Source organism: Anabrus simplex, chromosome 3, assembly GCF_040414725.1.
Source record: "Anabrus simplex isolate iqAnaSimp1 chromosome 3, ASM4041472v1, whole genome shotgun sequence".
Lineage (NCBI taxonomy): Eukaryota > Metazoa > Arthropoda > Insecta > Orthoptera > Tettigoniidae > Anabrus > Anabrus simplex.
This window is the reverse complement of record NC_090267.1, coordinates 411,473,917-411,495,814: the sequence shown is the minus strand read 5'-3', so window position 1 is coordinate 411,495,814 and position 21,898 is coordinate 411,473,917. Positions and strand designations below refer to the sequence as shown.

The window sequence follows — 21,898 nt, the reverse complement described above, 5'->3', positions numbered from 1 at the left end:
AGGTTAATGTAAATAAAAAATGTGTGTGAATAAATTAATTCCATCCCCTGGTCTAAGGAGTTTGGACAGCCAAAGTAGGGGACTGCCTGTAGGAGTGGAGTACAGTGGGGACTTCGAGGGCCCTGGGACCGCTACGGTAGCTGTGAAGGCCCTTCAGGAACTCTGAAAAGTGGTGGCAAAAGGGGCTCTGGTTAAGACACAGCAGGTCGTTATGCTACTTAGGTTCCAGAATGGGTAAAAAAAAAAGTAAATAAATGCATTGTAAATTTTAATCTTATACCAGTTGTATATATTTGTAAGTAGTACAGGAGATATTATAAGTAGTATTTTGTAAACAATATCAATTTATTAAGGATGAGCTGTGTGTTTAATAGAAAACATTGTTAGCGTAAATTGTATAATATTGTATTATAGGAAAATTTTCTTCTCTTGTTAATTTAATATTTAGTGCTTGACAATAATGTATTTTAGTGTATCATTTGCCACCGAGGTAGACACCTCATTTGCAAATAAAGAGATTTTGATTTGATGTGCTGATTTTGGATTGTGAGGTTTTGTCCCTCTTCAAATTGTTCCGAGTTCGGACCCATGTTTAAAGCTCAGTGTCTTTTTGGAGGTAAATACCAGTTCCAAGCAAGTGTTTATTGTATTTGTTTACCGACTAGTTCAGATTTGTTTAATTAAGCCGAGATGTGCGAATCTATAAATATAATTTCATGTTAAGAGACGATTCAGTTCAAGGCTACGAACCATGCGCAGTTTTATGTTTTTGAACCTCCGTCAAAACTCAATAACCCCCACCGTATTCCACACAATGACTTTGTAATTGGGTTCAAGACCCGTGTAAATATTTGGACCAGTGATGGCAATTTACAATATAATTTTGTCGATTTAGTGTGGGGAGATTCCTACTCTGACCTCATGTTTTATTGGTTAATAAACTTTTCTGCCAATTTATTTCTTCGAGTTCTCATTTTCTCATTTACGAATATGTATTCTAGAACCTGTCCTATTTTAAAGTTTATTTTAGCAAGACCATTTGACCCATACTTTATTTTATTGGACGCACCACGCAGCGTCTCCCATGAGCTAGGCCAAGCAGGTAGAGAAGAAGGTACAGTATGTGTAAAATAGATTCGTAGAGCATTAAATTCTGTTCATGTTGGCCATGATTCATTTTTAGTATAAGAGTTCTATGTACGGTAACTTTAAAATAGAGCTATCAGTATTTTTCTACAGTGCATACGCAAGGTCGTTCTACGTCATCCTCAACTAACTGCTCCGAGTTGCCCAGCTATTTTTCAGTAATTATAAAATTACCATTGATTTTACAGCAAAATGACAATTACCATTAAATTTAGGATATCAGTCATCCAAGTTTCACTGAACTCTGTTTGGTCCAAATGAAACAGTTCCCTTGAGTAGTTCAGTTTCCAAATCAAATTTATTTAGAAGTATTAATGGCTATATATGTTGACGGTAATCAAGAATGGCTACTCATATTAAAATGGTAAAATGAAATAGGTAGAATTTGCCTGAATTAAAGATGCCATTGTGATCAAAATGTCAAGAATGAAGCTTAAGCTCTCGTCAACAGTGGATTCTGACCATATTATAAGTCAATGAGGTTGGAATTGAGAAATTACATTTCTACAAGATCTCAAGGCACCATAAAGCTTATACTGCTACTGAAAAGTTTACTCACCCAATAGGATGGCCGAGACTCACAGCTCCTCCATGAACATTAACTTTCTCTGGATCAATATCTAACATTTTCATATTGGCCAATACAACAACGCTGAAGGCTTCATTAATCTCCCACAAAGCAACGTCTTCCTTTTTCACTCCAGTGTGTTCTAGCAACTGCAATAATTAAATTACATTACCAAACTTTTCAAGGAGCCCACTTTCAAACCTCAGAGCTTATTAGAAGTACTCTCTACCTTGGGTACAGCAAATGCTGGAGCAATGGGAAAGTCTATGGGTTCAGTGGCAGCATCCATAAAGCCAACTATTCTTGCCAATGGAGTACAACCTAATCTCTTAGCAGCACTGCTAGTCATTAGAACGCAAGCAGCAGCACCATCATTCAATGTGGAAGCATTACCAGCAGTGACTGTACCATTTTCCTTCTGAAACAGCAGGTCAATGCAATTTATAAGATATAAATCAGTAATAATTCCTGTAAAACTCTCAAAAAGATTTCTGTATATGTATATATACACAGAAATTTCTCTGGTACTCAGAAAAGCATAGAATCATGGATATGGTTTTGTGCTTAGAAGACAAGAGATTGAGTACAAATTCCTTAGCTGTTCCCCTCTTAGTAGCCTCTTACAACATGCAGGGGGATAAAGAGTTCCGATAAACTGAAAGAAATATGTAGCATCATGATCTACATTCAACAATATGACAACAATACGTGTCACAAATAGCCCCGCAACCTGCCAAGATCTAAATCCAACAAAATGGTTGCTGATTTAGCACACAATTTTATGGGCATAAATATTAGCAAGATATGTATTATGAGAAAAATTCTGCTGTGTTCAGTGATGTTACCGCATGTAAGGGCCTCTGCTGTAGTCTAGACGAAACACCATTCAAAGGTAGTGGAAACTCATTTAAAACACAATGCCATTTGTAGCCACTGTATTTAGAAGGCAGAATCCTGGCACATGGTAAAAACGTGAGGAAGAATATGACAAAGACTTAATACAGACAAATGATGAACACGGATTCCCTAGTTACTACGATGTTGAGTTTCTGTCTGCACAAAATTGATGACACATAGACCCCCAGCCCAAAACATATCCATATTAATAATATTACTATAACCATTCAAATCTGTATGTCCCTTGTCTGTTTTGGAGTTCTTGATTCTGCTACTTTCAATGTCTATTTTCTATCAATAGCTAAATATCCCTATGGTACACAAATTTTTATCAAGTATTCTGAGGACTCTTTTTCTAAAAAAAACAAGGTAAAGGGAACTCACATCTACAAATGAAGACTTACGATCTAGTGGCATTTTTACTATTTATACACCAGATAAATAAATATATAAACCGCATTGAAGATGCTCTCAAAGCTCATACAAGACTGTTGGTGGTTCATGAAGTACTGAATAGAACAGGTAATCTGACTGGTGCTAAAGCTCTGTAAACTCCCTGGACCAGACATGCTGTCTGTAAAATTACAATTGTATGTACGGATTTTTCGAACAAAGGACTATGAAGTCATTTTTTATAATGCCTGCCACAAACAGTGTTAAGTTTTCAGCGATTTCTAATGCAACAACACATTTTGACAGAAAAACCCAAGGCCAACAATTTTAACCAGGTAAAAAGAATTCTACTGTCATGGGAGTTGACTGACAAGGCCAAAGCCACGGCCCAGAAATAAACGAAACAATGTGCATTCCACACAACCTGTTTTCAATATTCCACAGAAATTCAATAATCTAGCTTAGAAATACAGATGCTAGATAAGTAAATTTTAAACAATTATCTGAGAAGAAGAAGAATTCTGAAATGACAAAATACAGAATATATTTAAAATAAAATTTTAATTAGATAATACAAGGCAGACCTATAACATTACCAGTGATGTTTAAGTGTTATTACATATAAGTCAATACAGACCAAAATAAACCATAATGGTTAAAATTATATATTTTGACCTATCTAAGTCATCTGATAGGGTAGATCAGAGGTTTCCAAATGGCGGCCCGCGGGCCGCATGTGGCCGACGAAGCCATAATATGTGGCCCGCGAGAGCATTTTAATAAATAATGTGAAGAATAGTTACAAAATAATATTTTAGAGGTTGTTCAAAAATGCATTAATTTTTATACTCGTTATAGACCCAAGTCCGAACTAGTTCATTCTTTAATATTATTATTTTCCTCTTTTTAAAAATTCACTTGATTTGAATGGATTATTTTTCATTTTTAAAAATTTAAAATCCAAATTTCAGATAATAATGAATTGTTTTCACGTCCCACTAACTACTGTTGATGTTTTTCGGAGATCTACACGAAGCTGATGTATTAGAGCACCTTCGGAATGATCTAACATCGAACCTACCAACTTCAGAAAGCCAGCGCCTCAACCATCTGAGCCACTCAGCCCGGCTCCAAATTTTACTTTATGCAATTGTAAAATAATGTTTTTCCTAAGTAATTAAAATTATGTCCTCCTCTGTCGTGTAGTGGTTAGCGTGATTAGTTGCCACCCCCGGAGGCCCGGGTTCGAATCCCGGCTCTGCCACGAAATTCAAAAAGTGGTACGAGGGCTGGAACGGGGTCCACTCAGCCTCAGGAGGTCAACTGAGTAGAAGTGGGTTCGATTCCCATCTCAGCCATCCTGGAAGTGGTTTTCCATGGTTTCCCCCTTCTCCTCCAGGCAAATGCCGGAAATGTACTTAACTTAAGGCCACGGCCGCTTCCTTCCCTCTTCCTTGTCTATCTCTATTTTTTTTTTCTTTTGCTAGTTGCTTTACTTTGCACCGACACAGATAGGTCTTATGGCGATGATGGGACAGGGAAGGGCTAGGAGTGGGAGGGTAGCAGCCGTGGCCTTAATTAGGGTACAGCCCCAGCATTTGCCTGGTGCAAAAATGGGGAAACCACGGAAAACCATTTTCAGGCTGCCAACAGTGGGGTTCGAACCTACTATCTCCCGAATACTGGATACCGGCCGCACTTAAGCGACTGCAGCTATCGAGCTCGGTGTCTATCCCTTCCAATCTTCCCATCCCCCACCAAGGCCCCTGTTCAGCATAGCAGGTGAGGCCGCCTGGGCAAGGTACTGGTCATCCTCCCCAGTTGTTTCCCCCGACCTCATGTCTCACACTCCAGGACACTGCCCTTGAGGCGGTAGAGGTGGAATCCCTCGCTGAGTCAGAGGGAAAAGCCAACCCTGGAGGGTAAGCAGATTAAGAAAGAAAGAATCAAAATTATCAAACCTTTATTTCAATTAAATTATGCATATTATTTTTTCATAATGGTACTTCTGTAGGCCTACTATATGCAGAATTTTACGAAAATTGGCCTATTATTCAAGCACGGCCCGCGAAGATGACTAAGGTTTCCAATATGGCCCTCGAGCCCTTACCAATTGGAAACCCCTGGGGTAGACTGAGGGAGACTATTGACGAAAACAAAAGCAAAAACAAAAGAGTGACTGAATGGGTGGCTATATCTCTAGAAAATAGAACTCAGAGAATTACAGTAGATGAAGTATAATCAGATCTTGTATAAATTAAGAGGGGAATTCCTCATGGCAGTATTATTGGACCTCCATGTTTTCTTAAATATACAGAAGTGATATGAGTAAAGAGCAATGAGAAGTCTTTCTCCAGATATTGTTATACTGTGTAGAATTAAAAATAAGATAGAAGTGAGTGACTGCAAAAAGACCTTGACAATGTTGTGAGATGGACAGACAATGGTATGATGAAAAATGTGGTGAAAAGTCAGGTTGTGAGTTTCACAAAGACGAAAAATCCTCTCAGTTTAATTACTGCGTTGATGGAGTGAAAGTTCCTTCTGAGGATCATTGTAAGTACCTAGGTGCCCAGCAAGCCAACAAGGGGAGAAAAAATTGGGAAATTGCTTTCAACGGTAAAATGAGCCTTGGAAGTAAACAGAAACCAAGACATAGACTTCCTTCTATGTATAATTCTGGTAAGGATGACTGTGATAAGCCCAAAGTTAAATACAGTAGAATTATTCAAAGAAGAAAATTCCCAGACAGAAAAACAAATTCAAAATAGCAACATTAAAAAAAACATAACCCTGACTGCTAAATGTGAGGAGCTTGTAGATCTCATGAAAAGAAGAAAGACCGAGGTCCTTGGACTGAGCGAAACAAAGTGGAAAGGGAAAGGAAATAAATGGCTGCAGAAAAGGCACAAACCCTACTGACATGGTAATTTAAGAAGAAAACAAGAAATGGTGTAGAATTCATAATTAGCAAGAACATCGATGCTGTGGCTGATACAGAATATTTTAATAAACAAATTATTAAGGTACATCAGAAAATCAACAAAAACACCCTGACCATTGTTCCGGTTTATGCTCTACAGGCTGGGTGTAGTCAAGAAGAGAAAGATGACTTTCTTCAAGAATTAGAGGATCATGTCGAACAAGATAATGCTCTTCTTATCCAAATCAAACCAAACCCCATGGCACTGAAGCCCTTGAAGAGCCTTGGCCTACCAAGTGACTGCTGCTCAGCCCGAAGGCCTGCAGATTTTGAGGTGTCATGTGGTCAGCACGACAAATCCTCTAGGCCATTATTCTTGGCTTTCTGAACCGGGGCCGCTATCTCACTGTCAGATAGCTCCTCAATTCTAATCACGTAGGCTGAGTGGACCTCGAACCAGCCCTCACGTCCACGTAAAAATCCCTGACCTGGCTGGGAATCGAATCCGGGGCCTCCGGGTAAGAGACAGGCACGCTATCCCTACACTACGGTGCCGGCAATACTCTTCTTTTGGGAGATCTAAATGCTCAGATAGGAACTGTAAGGACAAGGTATGAGGCAGTGATCGGCCCTAATGGATATGGAAATAGGAACCATGGGGATAAATGTCTTCTTGACTTTTGCATACAAAACAACCTAAAAATAAAAAACATCTGGTTCAAAAAAATAGCTGAGCCATAAAATCACAAGGCACAGCTGGAATGGAGAGCAGATATCTCTTATTGATTATGTCATTGAAAATAAAGAGGCTGGAACATTTATGAGATATGTGAAAGTGCTGCCAGAAGAAAGTTCAGGTAGTAACGACCTTAGAAAATATCATGGTAGAAAAGATAAATACCAGGCATAAACTGAAGATAAAAGTTTGGGAATTGGAAAAACCAGATAAGAGGTCTGAATAACAGATGAAAATTAAAGACAAACTGCCCAAATGTGAAGTGGGAACAGCTGAAAAAGAATGGCTTGGATTTAAGAAAACCCTGGTGGACACTGCAGTCAATATTGTTGGCAAAACAAGTAGCTGAGTAAGAGAGAAATAAACCCCACGGTGGAATGAAACTGTCCAAACAGCAATAAAGGAGAGAAATGAAGTTGGACCGAGACCTGAGAAAAAGAAAACCTGGACTGAATTCGCATAGAAACTTGAAGAGGACAGCAAGAACAACAAGAAATTATCATATCAGGGGGTGAGAAGCAAGAAAAGCAACTATGAAGGAATAAAGGCCCTAGAGAAAGAAGATGGAAACATCACTTGGAATGACAGAAATAAGAGATGAGTTGGGACAATATTTTGAAAATTTGTATAATAGTGAAAATTTAACCCCGATAGCCTTAACGTCCTTCCAGAAGGATGAATGGGTAGTATGATTTCAACACCATCTAACGGTGAACACAATTAGTTTGTGGCGCAAATTACATTGTTTACAGGACGATCGGTATCCTCTCATCAGTTAACAATCGGCTTCATTACAATGCAGCGTGTTTCTGAAGTGAAATAACGTTCAAAGTGAAGCAGTGTTTTTGCAATGGAAGAACTGACTGATGTCATTGTAGGTGTGAGTATTATTTACCTATATACTTTCAGATCATTCAAAACATAGTTTGATACTATACTAGATATGTAGTTTTCAGTATGAGATGAGCTTTTAGTGGGCTTTATCAGTGCTCGCCTACATAATTATGACCTAAAGTTGTGCATCCTTCCTGCAGGACGTCAGGGAAAAACAGTTACTTTTGTTTCAGGAAAGCCCTTAATCTGAACGAACTATTAGGGATTCTCGAAGAGAATGAAGTTCCCGACACTGAATCACTTAACATAATAACTTTCCCTCCTGTTGGAGATCTCACAGATGAAGACTCAGGAGCAGAATATTTCCCTACAATTGACCACCTTCCAGGTTCACAGTTGCGATCAGAGTTACAGCAGCAACTAACTTCGACACAGTGAACCCTCTGAGCAAGGTTCTCCGCTTTTCACGTGTGCAAAGATGAACTATCTCAGTGACACAACCTCATTTGATTTCACTTTACAACAAAGAAATGGGTGGGATCGATCGGGCTGATGAGAATGTTTCACACTACAGGGTGTCAATCAGTGGAAAGAAATGGTATTTCCACCTGGTAGCCCACGTGATATTTAGCAGAACAAAATGCCTGGAAACTCTATCGGAAAGACGATGTAAAACTAGATCATTTGAATTTTAGAAAAAGTGCGGCCATATCTATTTTGAAATCCAATAAAAGAGTGATTTCTGGTAAAGGTAAAGGGAGGCCATCGAAGAAACGTCAAGTGGATGCACGTTTTGACGGAGTGGAGCATTACGTGGCAGATCTTTCAATTGACACTCACACTAAGTAAAAGCAGCTTAATTGTAAACATTGCTTAAAGAAGTGCACTACAATGTGTCTCAAATGTAACTATGCTTTGCACGTTTCATGCTTTGTATCATTCCACACAAAGGTGTAAGGTCCTAACCGGCTTGCCGGCGGACTTGAGGGAAATAAAATACCTCTCGCGGACCAAATGCACTACCCCCTGCGGGTGGGGGACGCACATGTAGAAAACACCCACGGTATCCCCTGCCTGTTGTAAGAAGCGACTAAAACGGGCCCAAGGGGCTTTCAACTTGGGAATGTGCATTGGCGACCACGGGGCCCTTAGCTGAGTCATGGCATTGCTTCCACTTACTTGTGCCAGGCTCCTCACTTTCGTCTATCTTGTCCGACCTCCCTTGGTCAACTCTTGTTCTTTTCCAACCCCGACGGTATTAGAGCATTCGAGGCCTAGGGAGTCTTTCATTTTCACGCCCTTCGTGGCCCTTGCCTTTCTTCGTCCGTTACTTCATTTTTCGAAGTGACGGATCCCTTCTTTTTTTCTTCTTTTTTCTCTCTCTCTACCCCCTGTGGGTGGGGGACGCAGAAGGAAAATACACCCACGGTATCCCCTGACCGCCGTGAGAGGCGACTAAAAGGGGCGACCAAGGGATGATTGTCTTCAAACGATGAAACTACTTTTGATTAGTACCATCACGCAGGGAACACCATGGGTCGCCTTTACTTGCGAGTAGTACCACTATATTAGGTACGAAATAGGTTTGTGATTAGTACAAGCAATGAGTTGGTTCTCCGGTGGGTTTCCAGTACCCGTGAGTCGTACCCATGTGAGCAACTACACGGGTCTGGGCGTTGCCTGCGAGTTGTACCACTATATGAGCGACACCGTGGGTCTGCGTTGCCTGTGATTAGTACCCACTATGTGAGGAACACCACGGGAATACCGGCACCCGTGACTAGTACACCTAGGTGAGGAACCTCATCAGTTTGCGTTGGCTATGAGTGGTGCCATTGTGTGAGAAACACCATAGGTCTACGTTACCTGTACGACGTACAATACTTGTGAGTAGTACCATCATGTGTGGAACACCGTGAGTTTTCGCTACTTTTGATTAGTATCCCAACATGACAAATACCATGGTTCTACTTTACTGGCGATAAGTACCATTTTGAGGGGCCTTAGACCTGGATTTTGGACCCCTTTAGACATCAAGCATCCTCGATTCAGGATTGTGCTTTATAAGTGGTCCCTTGGTCAGAAATATTATTATTTATGACCTTTTTGAGTTGGATCCACCGTTTTTTGTTTTTTTGTTTGGATTCATGTCCATCCATTCATTCTTCATGAGATTTTTTATTTTGGTCAGTGGATGATTTTGAACTTTTCATTGTCATTTCATTTCGTACCATTAGGGGCCGATGACCTCGATGTTAGGCCCCTTTAAAACACAAGCATCATCATCATCATCATCATCATCATCATCATCATCATCACAAAGGTGTAATGCTTAGAATATGATATGTGATGAGAAAATTACTTTATTAATGAAAAATTAATAAATAAATGAACGTTCTGGAATTGGTTAAAATTTATTTCAACACTAGTCGATGATATAGTAAATAGTGTATTTCCCTGACGTCCTTTTGGAAGGATGCTCAGAGAGTGGGTATCCCTGACATCCTTCTGGAAGGATGCTTAATTTCCGGCATACTAAGCAAAGAATTTCGGTAAACCTTTTTCTTTCGCTTCATTTACAACCTCAATGATAGATTTTCATGGAAAAGTTCCTCATTACAAACAAAAAATAATTCAGGGTTATCTGGGTTAAATATCAAGCAACAACAGAACACAGTAAAAAATATTCAAAACATGGAGCCTCCTACAACATGGATGGAGTAAAGCCAAGGCAACAGGCATAGATGAGGTAAGCACTGAGATGATCAAGGCTGCTGGAGTGCAAGAATTGCAGTGGTTGTTTAGGGTCCTAAACGCCATTTGGAAAGAAGAAAAACTACCCAAAGATTGGACTAAAGGAGTCATCATCCCTCTATGTAAGAAAGAAGACAGATGGAAACCCAGCAACTACACAGGCATCACTCTTCTATCTCATGGACTCAAAATATTGGAATGAATCATAGAATGCAGATTAAGAACCATTATTGAACCACAGTTTGAAGAGGAGCAGTATGGTTTTAGAAGGAGTAGGTCAACAACAGATAAAATATATTCTGTAAGGATGATCGTGGAGAAGCACTGAGAAAATGAAAAGATGCCATCTTTATTTTCCTAGATAATAGAGAACAGTATACAAAGATAAAAAATTTGGAAATGCCTTGAGAATAGATCTATACAATGGGTTTTAATTAATAAAGTTAAAATGCAGTGTGATCACTGCTAGAGTTGTGTCCAAATAGGGGATGGATATTCGGAGTGGTTTGAAACTAGGCAGGGTGTACAACAAGGCAGCGCATTATCCCCACTTTTATTCATCATAGTAATGGATGAAATAATGTAAAAAGTTAAGAAACTCAACAACAACTTTGAGTTTAAAGCTCTTGCCTTTGCAGAAGATGTAGTGATATGAGGTGATAGTGAGTGTGAAGTACAACAAAAGCTGAATGACTAGAATGTTATATTCAAGCAATTTGGTCTCAAGATAAGCCAGTCCAAAATGACAGTGTTGCCTGTTAGTTGACAGAACGTCCATACTAACATCACTCTAGATGGATCCAAGGTGGAACAAGTCCATCAGTTCTGTTATCTTGGCATTTTAGTAACAACAGATAGCTGACCATCTGCAGAAATCACTAGAAGAGTACAGAATGGGGCACAGTTTTATCATCTTGTGAGAAAACTTCTATAGGATAAGCAAGTTCCATTAGAAAATTTCTGCACCCCTGCCTTAAAAAACAGGACTGAGGTGAGAAAAGGAATGATTCAGTTAACTAACATAGTGCCAGATGTACATAATCAGTGATAATTTAAAATTAACTGGCAAAACGTGCGACTATTGTAAACACTTCTGCATATGGAACAGGTGAGAGACTATGAAGATCAGGTGTTAACTCAAAAGTTGGTGAAGCACTTATGCAAGGTTTCTTAAGGAACATAACAGGAGCGCACCAGTTAATGGAGATAATTTTAAAGAAAAAGCTAAGTTCTTCTATAAACAAATGACGGACAAAGATGATTTTTGTTTCATTCTAGTGACAGATGGCTGAACTAATTTTTTTCTAAATTAAATATTATCATCTTTGAATATCAACATCATCATCCTAAACCATCTCCAGTTCCCTGGGTGCGGTGTATGAGCCTCCTCCATCTCAATCTGTCCTTGTACCATTCCTCCTTCACCAACTTGTCCCAATCATAACCTCTCAGCAGCACATCGTTCTTAACTAAATCTATCCATTTCCTTCGTGGACATTCTAAATTAAATATTATCATCTTTGAATATAATCATCATCATCATCATCATCCTAAACCATCTCCAGTTTCCTGGGTGCAGTATATGAGCCTCCTCCATCTCATCCTGTCCTACCACTCCTTCTCCACCAACTTGTCCCAATCATGACCTCTCAGCAGTACATCGTTCTTAACTATATCCATTTCCTTCGTGGCGTTCCCACGGGTCGTCTTCCTTCTACTTTTCTGTCATATTCCTGCCTTGCAGTTCTGTTAACTGGCATCCTCTTCATGTGACCAAACCACTTCAGTCTTGATATCTGAATCTTATTACGGAGAGAATCATCTATTCCTACTTCTTCTCTAATTTTCTCGTTCCTAATCTTGTCTTACCTAGTTTTCTGGATCACAGTGCGTAGGAATTTCATTTCAGCTGCCTGGAGTTTGGAATTATCTCTATTGGTGAGTGTTGTGGTTTTGAGTCTGTATGTAAGAATTGGTGTATAATAGGACTTGTACAATGTCATTTTTGTTTTCATAGGTATTTGCTCATCCCACAGGAGGTGTCTTACCTGGTGGTAAAATTGTGTTGCCTTATTGATTCGATTGTTCACCTCATGTTTTGCTAGGTTGTCATTTGATAGAACGCTACCCAAGTATTTGAAAACTGGAACGCTGTCCAGTTGGGCTTCATTTAACATGACTATTGGTTCTGCTCCTTCCCCATACACTTTCATCACCACCATTTTAGTCTTACTGATGTTTAAACCATATTTCTTAAACTCCTCATTCCAGCTTTGCATTCTCTCTCCCAATTCCTCTTCTGAGTCACTCCAGATCGCAACATCACCTGCAAATGTGAAGGCTTTGATATCTCCATGTTCTTTCCTTTTAATAAATTTCATTACTACATCCATCGCAATAATAAATAGAAGTGTGACAATGAGCTGCCTGCCGTACTTCTCTCTCTGTTTCAAACCAGTCTGATAAACCATGTCCTACTTGAATATAACTTCTATTCCCACTATACAACATTTTCACTTTGTCTATGAGGCTGTCTCGCACTTGAAGTTCTTTCATGCATTGCCAAATTCTTTCCCTTGGTACACTGTCGTAGGCTTTCTCAATGTCCAAAAATATTAGAAACAATGGCTTGTTCTTCTCCCAGCATTTTTCCATTAGCATCCTAATGGCAAATATAAGGTCTGTAGTTACCTTCCTGGTCTGAAACCATACTGCTTTTTTCCAAAATTGGTTCAAGAATGTCTCTGATTCTGGTTTCTATTATTTCTTCCAATGTTTTCAGGACATGAGACAGTAGTGTAATACCACGATAATTAGTACATTCGGTGCAACGTAAAGCAACTAGCAAAAAAAAAAAAAAAAAAAAAAAGTACATTTTCGTCAGTTTCCTTTCTTGAACAGAGGTACAATGATGCCCATCTTCCAGTCCTCAGGAATAATATTTTCCTTCCATATCTTGTAGAGCAGTCTGTAAGAGCCATTGGATTCCTGGAATTCCCACCGCTTCCAGCATATCTGCACTTAGTTCGTCTATGCCCACTGCCTTTCCTTTCTTCATGCTCATCTTTGAATATGTACAATAGTAACACTTTATTTCTATAAAACCAGAAGTTACAGTCTATAAATTCCAATAATCTGGCACTTCCAGTAATCCAGGCCTCCTCCAGTCCCAAGCAGTGGCGGCTCGTGGCTGTAAAATATGGTGAAGAGCTATTACCCGTTCGGTTTTGAGCGACAGATTTAGGAACTTCTTTCTTTCTTTCTTTCTTTCTTAATCTGCTTACCCTCCAGGTTTGGTTTTTCCCTCGGACTCAGCGAGGGATTCCACCTCTACCGCCTCAAGGACAGTGTCCTGGAGCTTCAGACTCTGGGTCGGGGGATACAACTGGGGAGGATGACCAGTACCTCACCTGCTATGCTGAACAGGGGCCTTGGTGGGGGATGGGAAGATTGGAAGGGATAGACAAGGAAGAGGGAAGGATGGCCTTAAGTTAGGTACCATCCTGGCATTTGCCTGGAGGAGAAGTGGGAAACCACAAAAAAACCCTTCCAGGATGGCTGAGGTAGGATTCGAGCCCACCTCTACTCAGTTGATCTCCCGAGACTGAGTGGACCCCGTTCCAGCCCTCGTACCACTTTTCAAATTTCGTGGCAGAGTTGGGAATCGAACCCGGGCCTCCGGGGTGGCAGCTAATCACACTAACCACTACACCACAGAGGAGGACAAGATTTAGGAACTACGTGTTGTTTTTGGTTGTTTTGTACTTGTACCTCGTACTTGTGACTGGCGGAAGGTCCAGCACGTGACCACAATTTATTGAATTTAATATTTTTGCCACCAGAATGCTCTATGAGAAGTATTGGGAGAAAGGTAAAACACTTATAACTGTTTTTCTGGACATCGAGAATGCACATGACCATGTACCACGCAGGCATATATGGGAATGTTTGAGACATAAGAAAGGGCCCGATGACATCATAGCATGAGTACAACAATTATATGATGAAACCAAGTGTTGTGTCCAGGTCCAGGATGGAAGGTCAGGTTGGTTTGAAACAAAGAGTGGAGTCCAGCAAGGAAGTTGTCTTTCACCACTTCTCTTCATAATCATAATGGATGAAGTTTTAAAAGCAGTTAAGAGAAAGGATCCAACAACTAATGCCCTGGTTTTTGCTGATGATGTAATGGTATGGGGTGAGACAGAAGCTGAAGTACAAACTAGACTAGATCTCTGGCATGAAGCTTTTACAACCTTAGGTCTCAAAATCAGCAAAACGAAGACAGTTGGCTTGGTGATGAGTAGGAACTCTCCAACTGTTCATCTAAGAATTGAAGATGAGGAGATGGATATTGTAGACAACTTCCAGTATTTAGGTAGTGTTCTGTCATCAGACAATACCATACATTAAGAGATTAGCAACAGAATACAGAAAGCTTCCAAATTTTATCACGCTGTACGTCGAATACTTTGGGATGAAACATTTCCGTTAGTTTCCAAGATCAGCTTGAACAAAATATATCTAGTACCTATACTGACGTATGGCCTGGAAGCAGCAACACTTACTGGATCAACAAAGAGTCATCTTCAGGCAACAGAAATGAAGTTTCTCCGCTCCTGTCTACAAAAAACAAAAATGGATAAAATAAGGAATGTGGATATCCGACAACAGCTTGGATTGGAAAGAAGCTTGCTGGAGACTCTAGAAGTGAAGAGATTGCAATGGTATGGTCACATGAAAAGAATGAACCCTCACTGGACTCCTCGAACATACTTTGACCACAATGTTCCTGGGAAGAGACCAAGAGGAAGACCTCGTGATGTTTGGGAAAAACAGATAATGAAGGACCTTGAAATTAGAGATGTGAACTGGTGTCGCATACATGAGCAGCATCTGTGGATGGATAGGACAAACTGGAGGAGGCTCGTACACAACTGCACCCGGCTTGCTGGAGCGAAGAAATGATGATGATGATGAACGTTTTGTCATGACCACAAAAAGCTAGTTCTTGCTTACTTAAATAGAGCACTGCATCAATTAACAACTGAAGGAAAAGCCTATTTTTATGTACATTTTCACTGAACTTTACAATTACAATATACAGTCTGGCATTTTCCTTCAGGACATCAGAGATCGTATTTTGGTTTGTTTCCAATGTCTTGAAATCTAGCTGCCATATTTTATGTTCTGCAGAGTCTGAGTGCTTATGTAAGGAACGTGTTATGTTCAAAAGGGCTGAAAATCCTTCTTTATTCCAAACGTTATTTTTATTGATAAAAGGCAAGCAGGCCCAACAAAACAACTTCTGTAGAGCTGGAGAGGAGCACAACCATGGAAATTCCTCAAACCACGATCGTTTGAAACTAAGATTGTATGATTTACAGGAATGTTTCACTTCTTTCGTAGCACAAATTTGCAATGATTCAGTAGGGCGATCAAAACGTAGAACTTCATTCTGATCTTCGTTTCTCCAACGTGAAAATGGTGGTAATAATAAAATGCACACTATGTCATAAATAGGATACATATTTAAATAAAACAGCGCAACACTACGAATGAACCACGATGCGTAAGTACTCGTACTTCACACAGGATGACACAGAGAAGACTAAACATTCCGTTCTTCCAACAACTTCATTCCGCTATGTGGAAAGTAGGCGGGTGACGTCATGGTTGTCATGGCAACCGCCAAGGCCAAGCGCTAGGAGGGAGCACTTGGGAGGTAGAGGCAGCTGCGAAATCCCTCGTCTTCACTCAGTCTCACGCGCCGTACTGTGGCCGACAGCCGGCGCTTTCGTGAGTTGCCCTGGTTCTCATCAGGTGATGAGGTGCTCCAAACGCCGTACAATAAAACATTTTCTTTCCATAATACCAACAAATGTCATAAGAAAAATAAATTTAAGTAATTCATTATGGTAGAAATAAGTGGTGAAGTGGCACTTCACCTACTTCACCTGAAAAGCCGCCCCTGGTCCCAAGAGGTTCAGATTACTCGACTATACAGTATTTTTAAGGTTGTAAAAGGTCTGAGGTTTGGGAGGCGATTCACTCAGCCCTGTGACGTTAACTTTCAACAATTTCCTTCAACATCACACCAACACAGATAGGTCTTATAGCGATGATGGGAAAAGAAAGAGCTAGGAGTGGGAAGGAAGCGACCATAGCCTTAATTAAGGTACAGCCATACAACCTCAGCATTTGCCTGATATGAAAATGGAAAACCACACAAAAACCATCTTCAGGGCTGCCAACAGTGGGGTCAACACCCAATATCTCCTGAATGCAAGCTGATAGCTGAGGTCAACTCAGGAGCTTTGTAATGTAATATGCAGCATAATCTGGTCTAGAAAGTCCAACAGGACAGCTATGAACTACCACCAGTGTTCACCACACCCTGCAATATTTGCAAGTCATCTGGCTGACTAGGAGTCATATTACCAGGCCCAAGATCCTTAATAGGCTGAATGAACCAAGTCTGTAAAATTTCTTTTACTTCGCTATGCTAATAGTCATACAATGATAAATCAGGGGCCAACAGAACTAGATATTGATAATAGCTCTCCCATCATAAGCTCATCAAGTAATTAGTATTACAAATACAGCTGAGGTTGGCAGATTTCTGAAGATGGGAAAATTCATAGCTTGTAATGAAACTCACGTCTGCATGTATATGAACTTTTGGGCATTCACTCACAAAATTCATGTTTTGACATTGCAATCTGTCAACACAGAGTTGAAGGTTTTGTTCCTAAGAATGTTGATCATGGCACAGATCACAATGGGATAAATTGATGGTGGCAATAATGTGCCATGTCAGAATGAGGCAAAGCATTTAACATCAAAGTTAGCTCAGCCAAACTTGAAAGGTTTGTTGCCTCATGTCATCACGGTGTATTAATTCGAGAACCAAAAAATTGTTCACGCCGGGATTTGAACCTTAGTTGTTATGGCAGGCACAAATTTTGTAGCCTACAGTTGATCCACTGCACTATATGGGAACGTGCAATGTGCTTATAATTTCATGGTGGTGTATGCAAGTGCATTTCACGAGAAGAGAGAAGGGAGAAAAGAAGGGGGAGGGGTAGAGTGAGAGCGACTGACATGAATGAGAACTACAGGCCACATTGCGATACGCATCCAGCTCACAGTAAAAAGCCAGATTCAGCCGAAGTGGACTTTCTTATTTCATGTTTCACGGGATGCGATAAATATTTGATTGTTCATCTGTACACTTTGCTTTTCGGACATCTGAAAGTTCCAGCAGTTATCATCTCAACTGTTGATCCTCTATGATATGGAAATACTGAATGAGTCAATCCAGAGAAACAAATGAACAAATGTTCGCTTTATTAAACAATATATCATTGTTGCGCCTGCAAAATATGCTATGTGAAATATTTCAGCTTAAAAATTTGGCTGTTTAGGATCTGTCATCTAAGGTTCAATACTGTGTGATGATAATCAAAGAATTCTCGTTCTTAATGAGAACAACATCGTCACATAGCAGTTTTCACAGGTGGAAAGATGATATGTTATTTAAGTTATTAAAATAAGATTATATAGTTTTTCAGGAATATACTATGTACAGTATATATAAGCCAAAATTATGCATTAAACATAACATATAAAATCATAGGTAATAAATTTCATATTATTCCGTATTGAAGAGCAATATAACATAAAACAAAAGCTGAAGGTTTCCACCTATTCAATACTGAAATGAAAATCCACAGCCTGTTTCCAGTCATTCAACCGGGTCAGGAATGGAATGAATGAAGACCCATCTAGCAGCGAGGATAGTAATTGTGCCGGCTGCCGAAACCTGTCGCACTCCTCTAGGGCAATGATTAATGAAAGACTGATGAAATGAAATTATATTGGAGTGTGTTGCTGGAATGAAATATGACAGGGAAAACCAGAGTACCCGGAGAAAAACCTGTCTCGCCTCCACTTTGTCCAGCACAAATCTCACAATGAGTAACCGGATTTGAACCACGGAACCCATTGGTGAGAGGCTGGTGCACTGCCGCCTGAGCCACGGAGGCTTATCTATTCAATACTATATATCGTAAATTTAAAAAAAAAGTTACATATATCTGAAACTAGTTTTGGTCTTGCTAGAGACCATCAACAGTCAAAATCAATAATAGTTAAGGCAAGACATGAATTACAGATACATTTTATCTGGGGGTGGAAACCATGTTTAGTACGTTAGGGTCGAAATATCCATTTTGATGCATATTGAAGGGAGATGGAATTTTATTCGACTTCCTCTTACCAGACTTTACTCACAGCAAGAACTACTTCCACAGAGTAACAATACATTTCAACATGCTTGATAACTCAAAGGAAGAGTCATGTTAACTTAGAATTTGCATTCTCTTAAGTCTATTAAGTCTATTTATAGAGCATTATAAATATCTATAATTTATGTCTTGCCTTAACCTTTATTGATTTTGACTGAAGATGGTCTCAAATAATTGTAACTTTTTTAAAGTTACAATAAATAGTATTGAATAGGTGGAAAACTTTAGCTTTTGCTTTACATTATAACGTATGAAATGTTTTTAGTAATTACAATCCAGTAAGACAAATTTTCAGTCAAGTGTTCACACAATATTTTTAGTTCTCCAATAGACTTGAAATGAAGTAGAGGCTATAGAAAATGTGTTTCCTCTGAAATCGCAAACAAGCATGAAAATTTAGAAAATCCCTATAGTAAATTATGGCAGCATTTCAGATCTTAGATTCAAACAAACAATCTACGAGTTGAAATTAAAAGAATAAACTTACCTCATTACATTAGATCTTCCATCACTAAACAGGAATACGAAGGATGCTTGAGGAAGGAAATGGGACAGGTAGAGCATCAATGTAATTTCAGCTGGTACATTCACATTCTAAGAACTGTTTCACAGAGAACTCTCAACCCTAATTTCATGATTTGTCGAGATCATTCTGGCCTACAAATCTCTCTTCATCCTGAATTAAAGTACATAACATCCAAATAAAATTAATATAACCAGCATATTACAAACATTAAATATTAGATACCTCACAAGAAAAGAAGCAATTGTTGAATGTACCATGTTTAGTAAGTTAGGGTCAAAACATCTGTTTTGATGCATATTGAAGGGGGATGGAATTTTATGCAACTTCCTCTCACAAGAGGTTTTTTCTTCTTTTTTTTTTTTTTTTTACAAGTTGTTTCATGTCGCACCGACACAGATAGGTCTTATGGTGATGATGGGACAGGAAGGAGCTAGGAGTGGGAAGGAAGCGGCTGTGGCATTAATTATGGTACAGCCCCAGCATTTGCCTGGTGTGAAAATTGGAAACCATGGAAAACCATCTTCAGGGCTGCCAACAGTGGGGTTCGAACCCACTATCTCCTGAATACTGGACACTGGCTGTACTTAAGCTACTGCAGCTATCGAGCTCGGTGCCAGTGGTTATTCACAGCAAGAACTGCTTCCAAAGAGTAACAATACATTTCAACATGCCTGATAACTCAAAAGAAGTATCCTGTTAACTTAGAATTTGCACTCTCGTAAGTCTAGATGTAAAAAGGAAGAGAGCATTTTTATGGCAAGCTGAAGTAATCCTAGCGAAAGATGTAAGCTAGTACTAAAACAGAATTTTATAGCTAACTGATTATATGATTTCAAAGTTGATGGTAGTATTGTAGTTGAATATCATGCACAAAGGAAACAGAGACGGGTCAACTACAACTGGTGAGATGCATTAAAACACACTGTTAACTTAAACAATACTAATGAAGTATGATAAGAAAAACAAATGTACGAAACAAGAAAACTAAAATGTTAAATATATTTACTTTCTCCTTCAGTAAAAAGGGTCGTACTGAAAATGCTTGTTATTCAAGACATAAGCCATCAATTGTGTTCTTACCAAATACAGTAGAAGTCCGTTATAGCGAGTACGGCATATGATGAAAATCCCGTTATAACAACAACTTTTTGCTGTCCCTTCAAAATTCCTATATTAAATTGTATATTATCCTTCGGTTACAGCGAGAGCCCTATCACTGATACATCCGTTATTACAAGTGATTAAGCGTGCATGATTTTGTCTGTTACCTATATTTATGCACCCCAGCGATTATGTTGCATGCGTTCGATTACCTTCGGTATCGTTTCCTCATTATGTCCACTAGCGATTTCTCTCGTCGACATTCAAAGGTGATTCAAAGATATGAGCTTCATTGATGTTTCCGCATTGAACTGAGATCACAGAGATGAGATATCCATTAGGTTCCACCTATTCAATACTAATTGCGTGTTGATGTTACTAATAACTTTTATTCAACTTGGGACCGGTTTCAACACATAAAATGTCATCATCAGCCATAAAATGAATCACAAATATATAAGCAAAGACATAATAATCAAAACTATTGTGGATACATATTGAAATATGATCATTAAAAATCTTTAACCCCTAAGCACACGCACCAGATCTTAGGACGCAGGCACACGCGTGGGGGTGCTTTCCACCCCACATATCATTGTATTGTAAAATATTAATTACTGTGTTAATTGGGAATTTTAAGATGGATTATGTAAGAATGACTCTTTCTGCGGGGATCCAGCCAGAAAGTTACAAGGGCAGGGGGAGCACAAAATAGTTATTTGTACATTTCACTAGGAAATAAAATGACCTGGGGTGGATTCCACCCCACACGCGTGTGTTTGAGGGTTAACCGTCCATTCACACCATGTGTTAAGATAAATCACCATAACAGAAGAGCAACGGTATAATAATTAAATCTGGTGCAGTGACACTATGAAGTATGCATATAGTCTCTCACTAATCAAAGAATAAAAGAAGGTTCTTCAATATGTAGTCTTTGTGCATCCATTTAATAGAAGGCTCCGACAGGCTTCCAAAGTAAAGAGTCATTTAAAACATTCACACATGCTATGCATCAACCAGAGCGTTGAGAACTTATTTGAATCACTTGGTATGTAATTTATACCTGATAAAAAAATTTAACACTGATGAATATGAAATCAGTCAGTGGTAAAAAAAGTTAGTCTTGTGAGAAAAAGATATAAAATGTTATATGTGGTAAGACTGGAGGGGAGAAGACGGATTGGGGAGGAAGAAAAAGATCTTATTAGGGGAGTAGTAAGTTTAAGGTGGGTCTTGTGAACAGTGTGGTGGGGGTTTGTAACGTGATAGGTTACTGTGTATCGCTCTAAATATTGACCTCCTATTCGGAAGATTAAAATACTTGAATACTTTAATTAAAAAATCAAACAGAATGTTAGTTTTTACTGAGATTTTGTTCAGATTCGAATTGGAGTTGAAGAACTGGTCTAAGTGAATGAAGCAATTTTCTGCAACGTCAAGAATAGGGCCTTTGTCCATATTCATGAGCATCTCTATTTCTTGTTGTATGTTACTGAAACTATGCTTTAAATCTTGAATGTGCTGGCCAACTGCCGAGTATCTATTATATTTTGTAGCATTAACATGTTCCATGTATCTGATTTTGAAGTTCCTCCCTGTTTGACAAATGTACGAGGATTGACAGTTTTGACATTGGAATCTGTAGACTCCTGATATTTGGTAAATGTTAGTCTTGTTAACTGAGCTGGTATTATATATGATATCCATATTT

The 21,898-nt window shown here is 39.2% G+C and overlaps 1 protein-coding gene across 4 annotated transcripts in view; it reads right to left on the bottom strand.

Annotated features, from left to right (window-relative positions):
- Acat1 (Acetyl-CoA acetyltransferase 1) overlaps positions 1 to 21,898 on the bottom strand; it is a 226,245-nt gene that overhangs the window by 142,830 nt on the left and 61,517 nt on the right. For all 4 annotated transcript variants that reach the window (XM_067143401.2, XM_067143398.2, XM_067143399.2 and 1 more), the window contains exons 7-8: positions 1,944 to 2,132; positions 1,706 to 1,863 (exon numbers count right to left, since the gene is read on the bottom strand). In XM_067143401.2, coding sequence (XP_066999502.1) covers positions 1,706 to 1,863; positions 1,944 to 2,132 — 347 coding nt within the window. The remainder of the gene's footprint in view (positions 1 to 1,705; positions 1,864 to 1,943; positions 2,133 to 21,898) is intronic.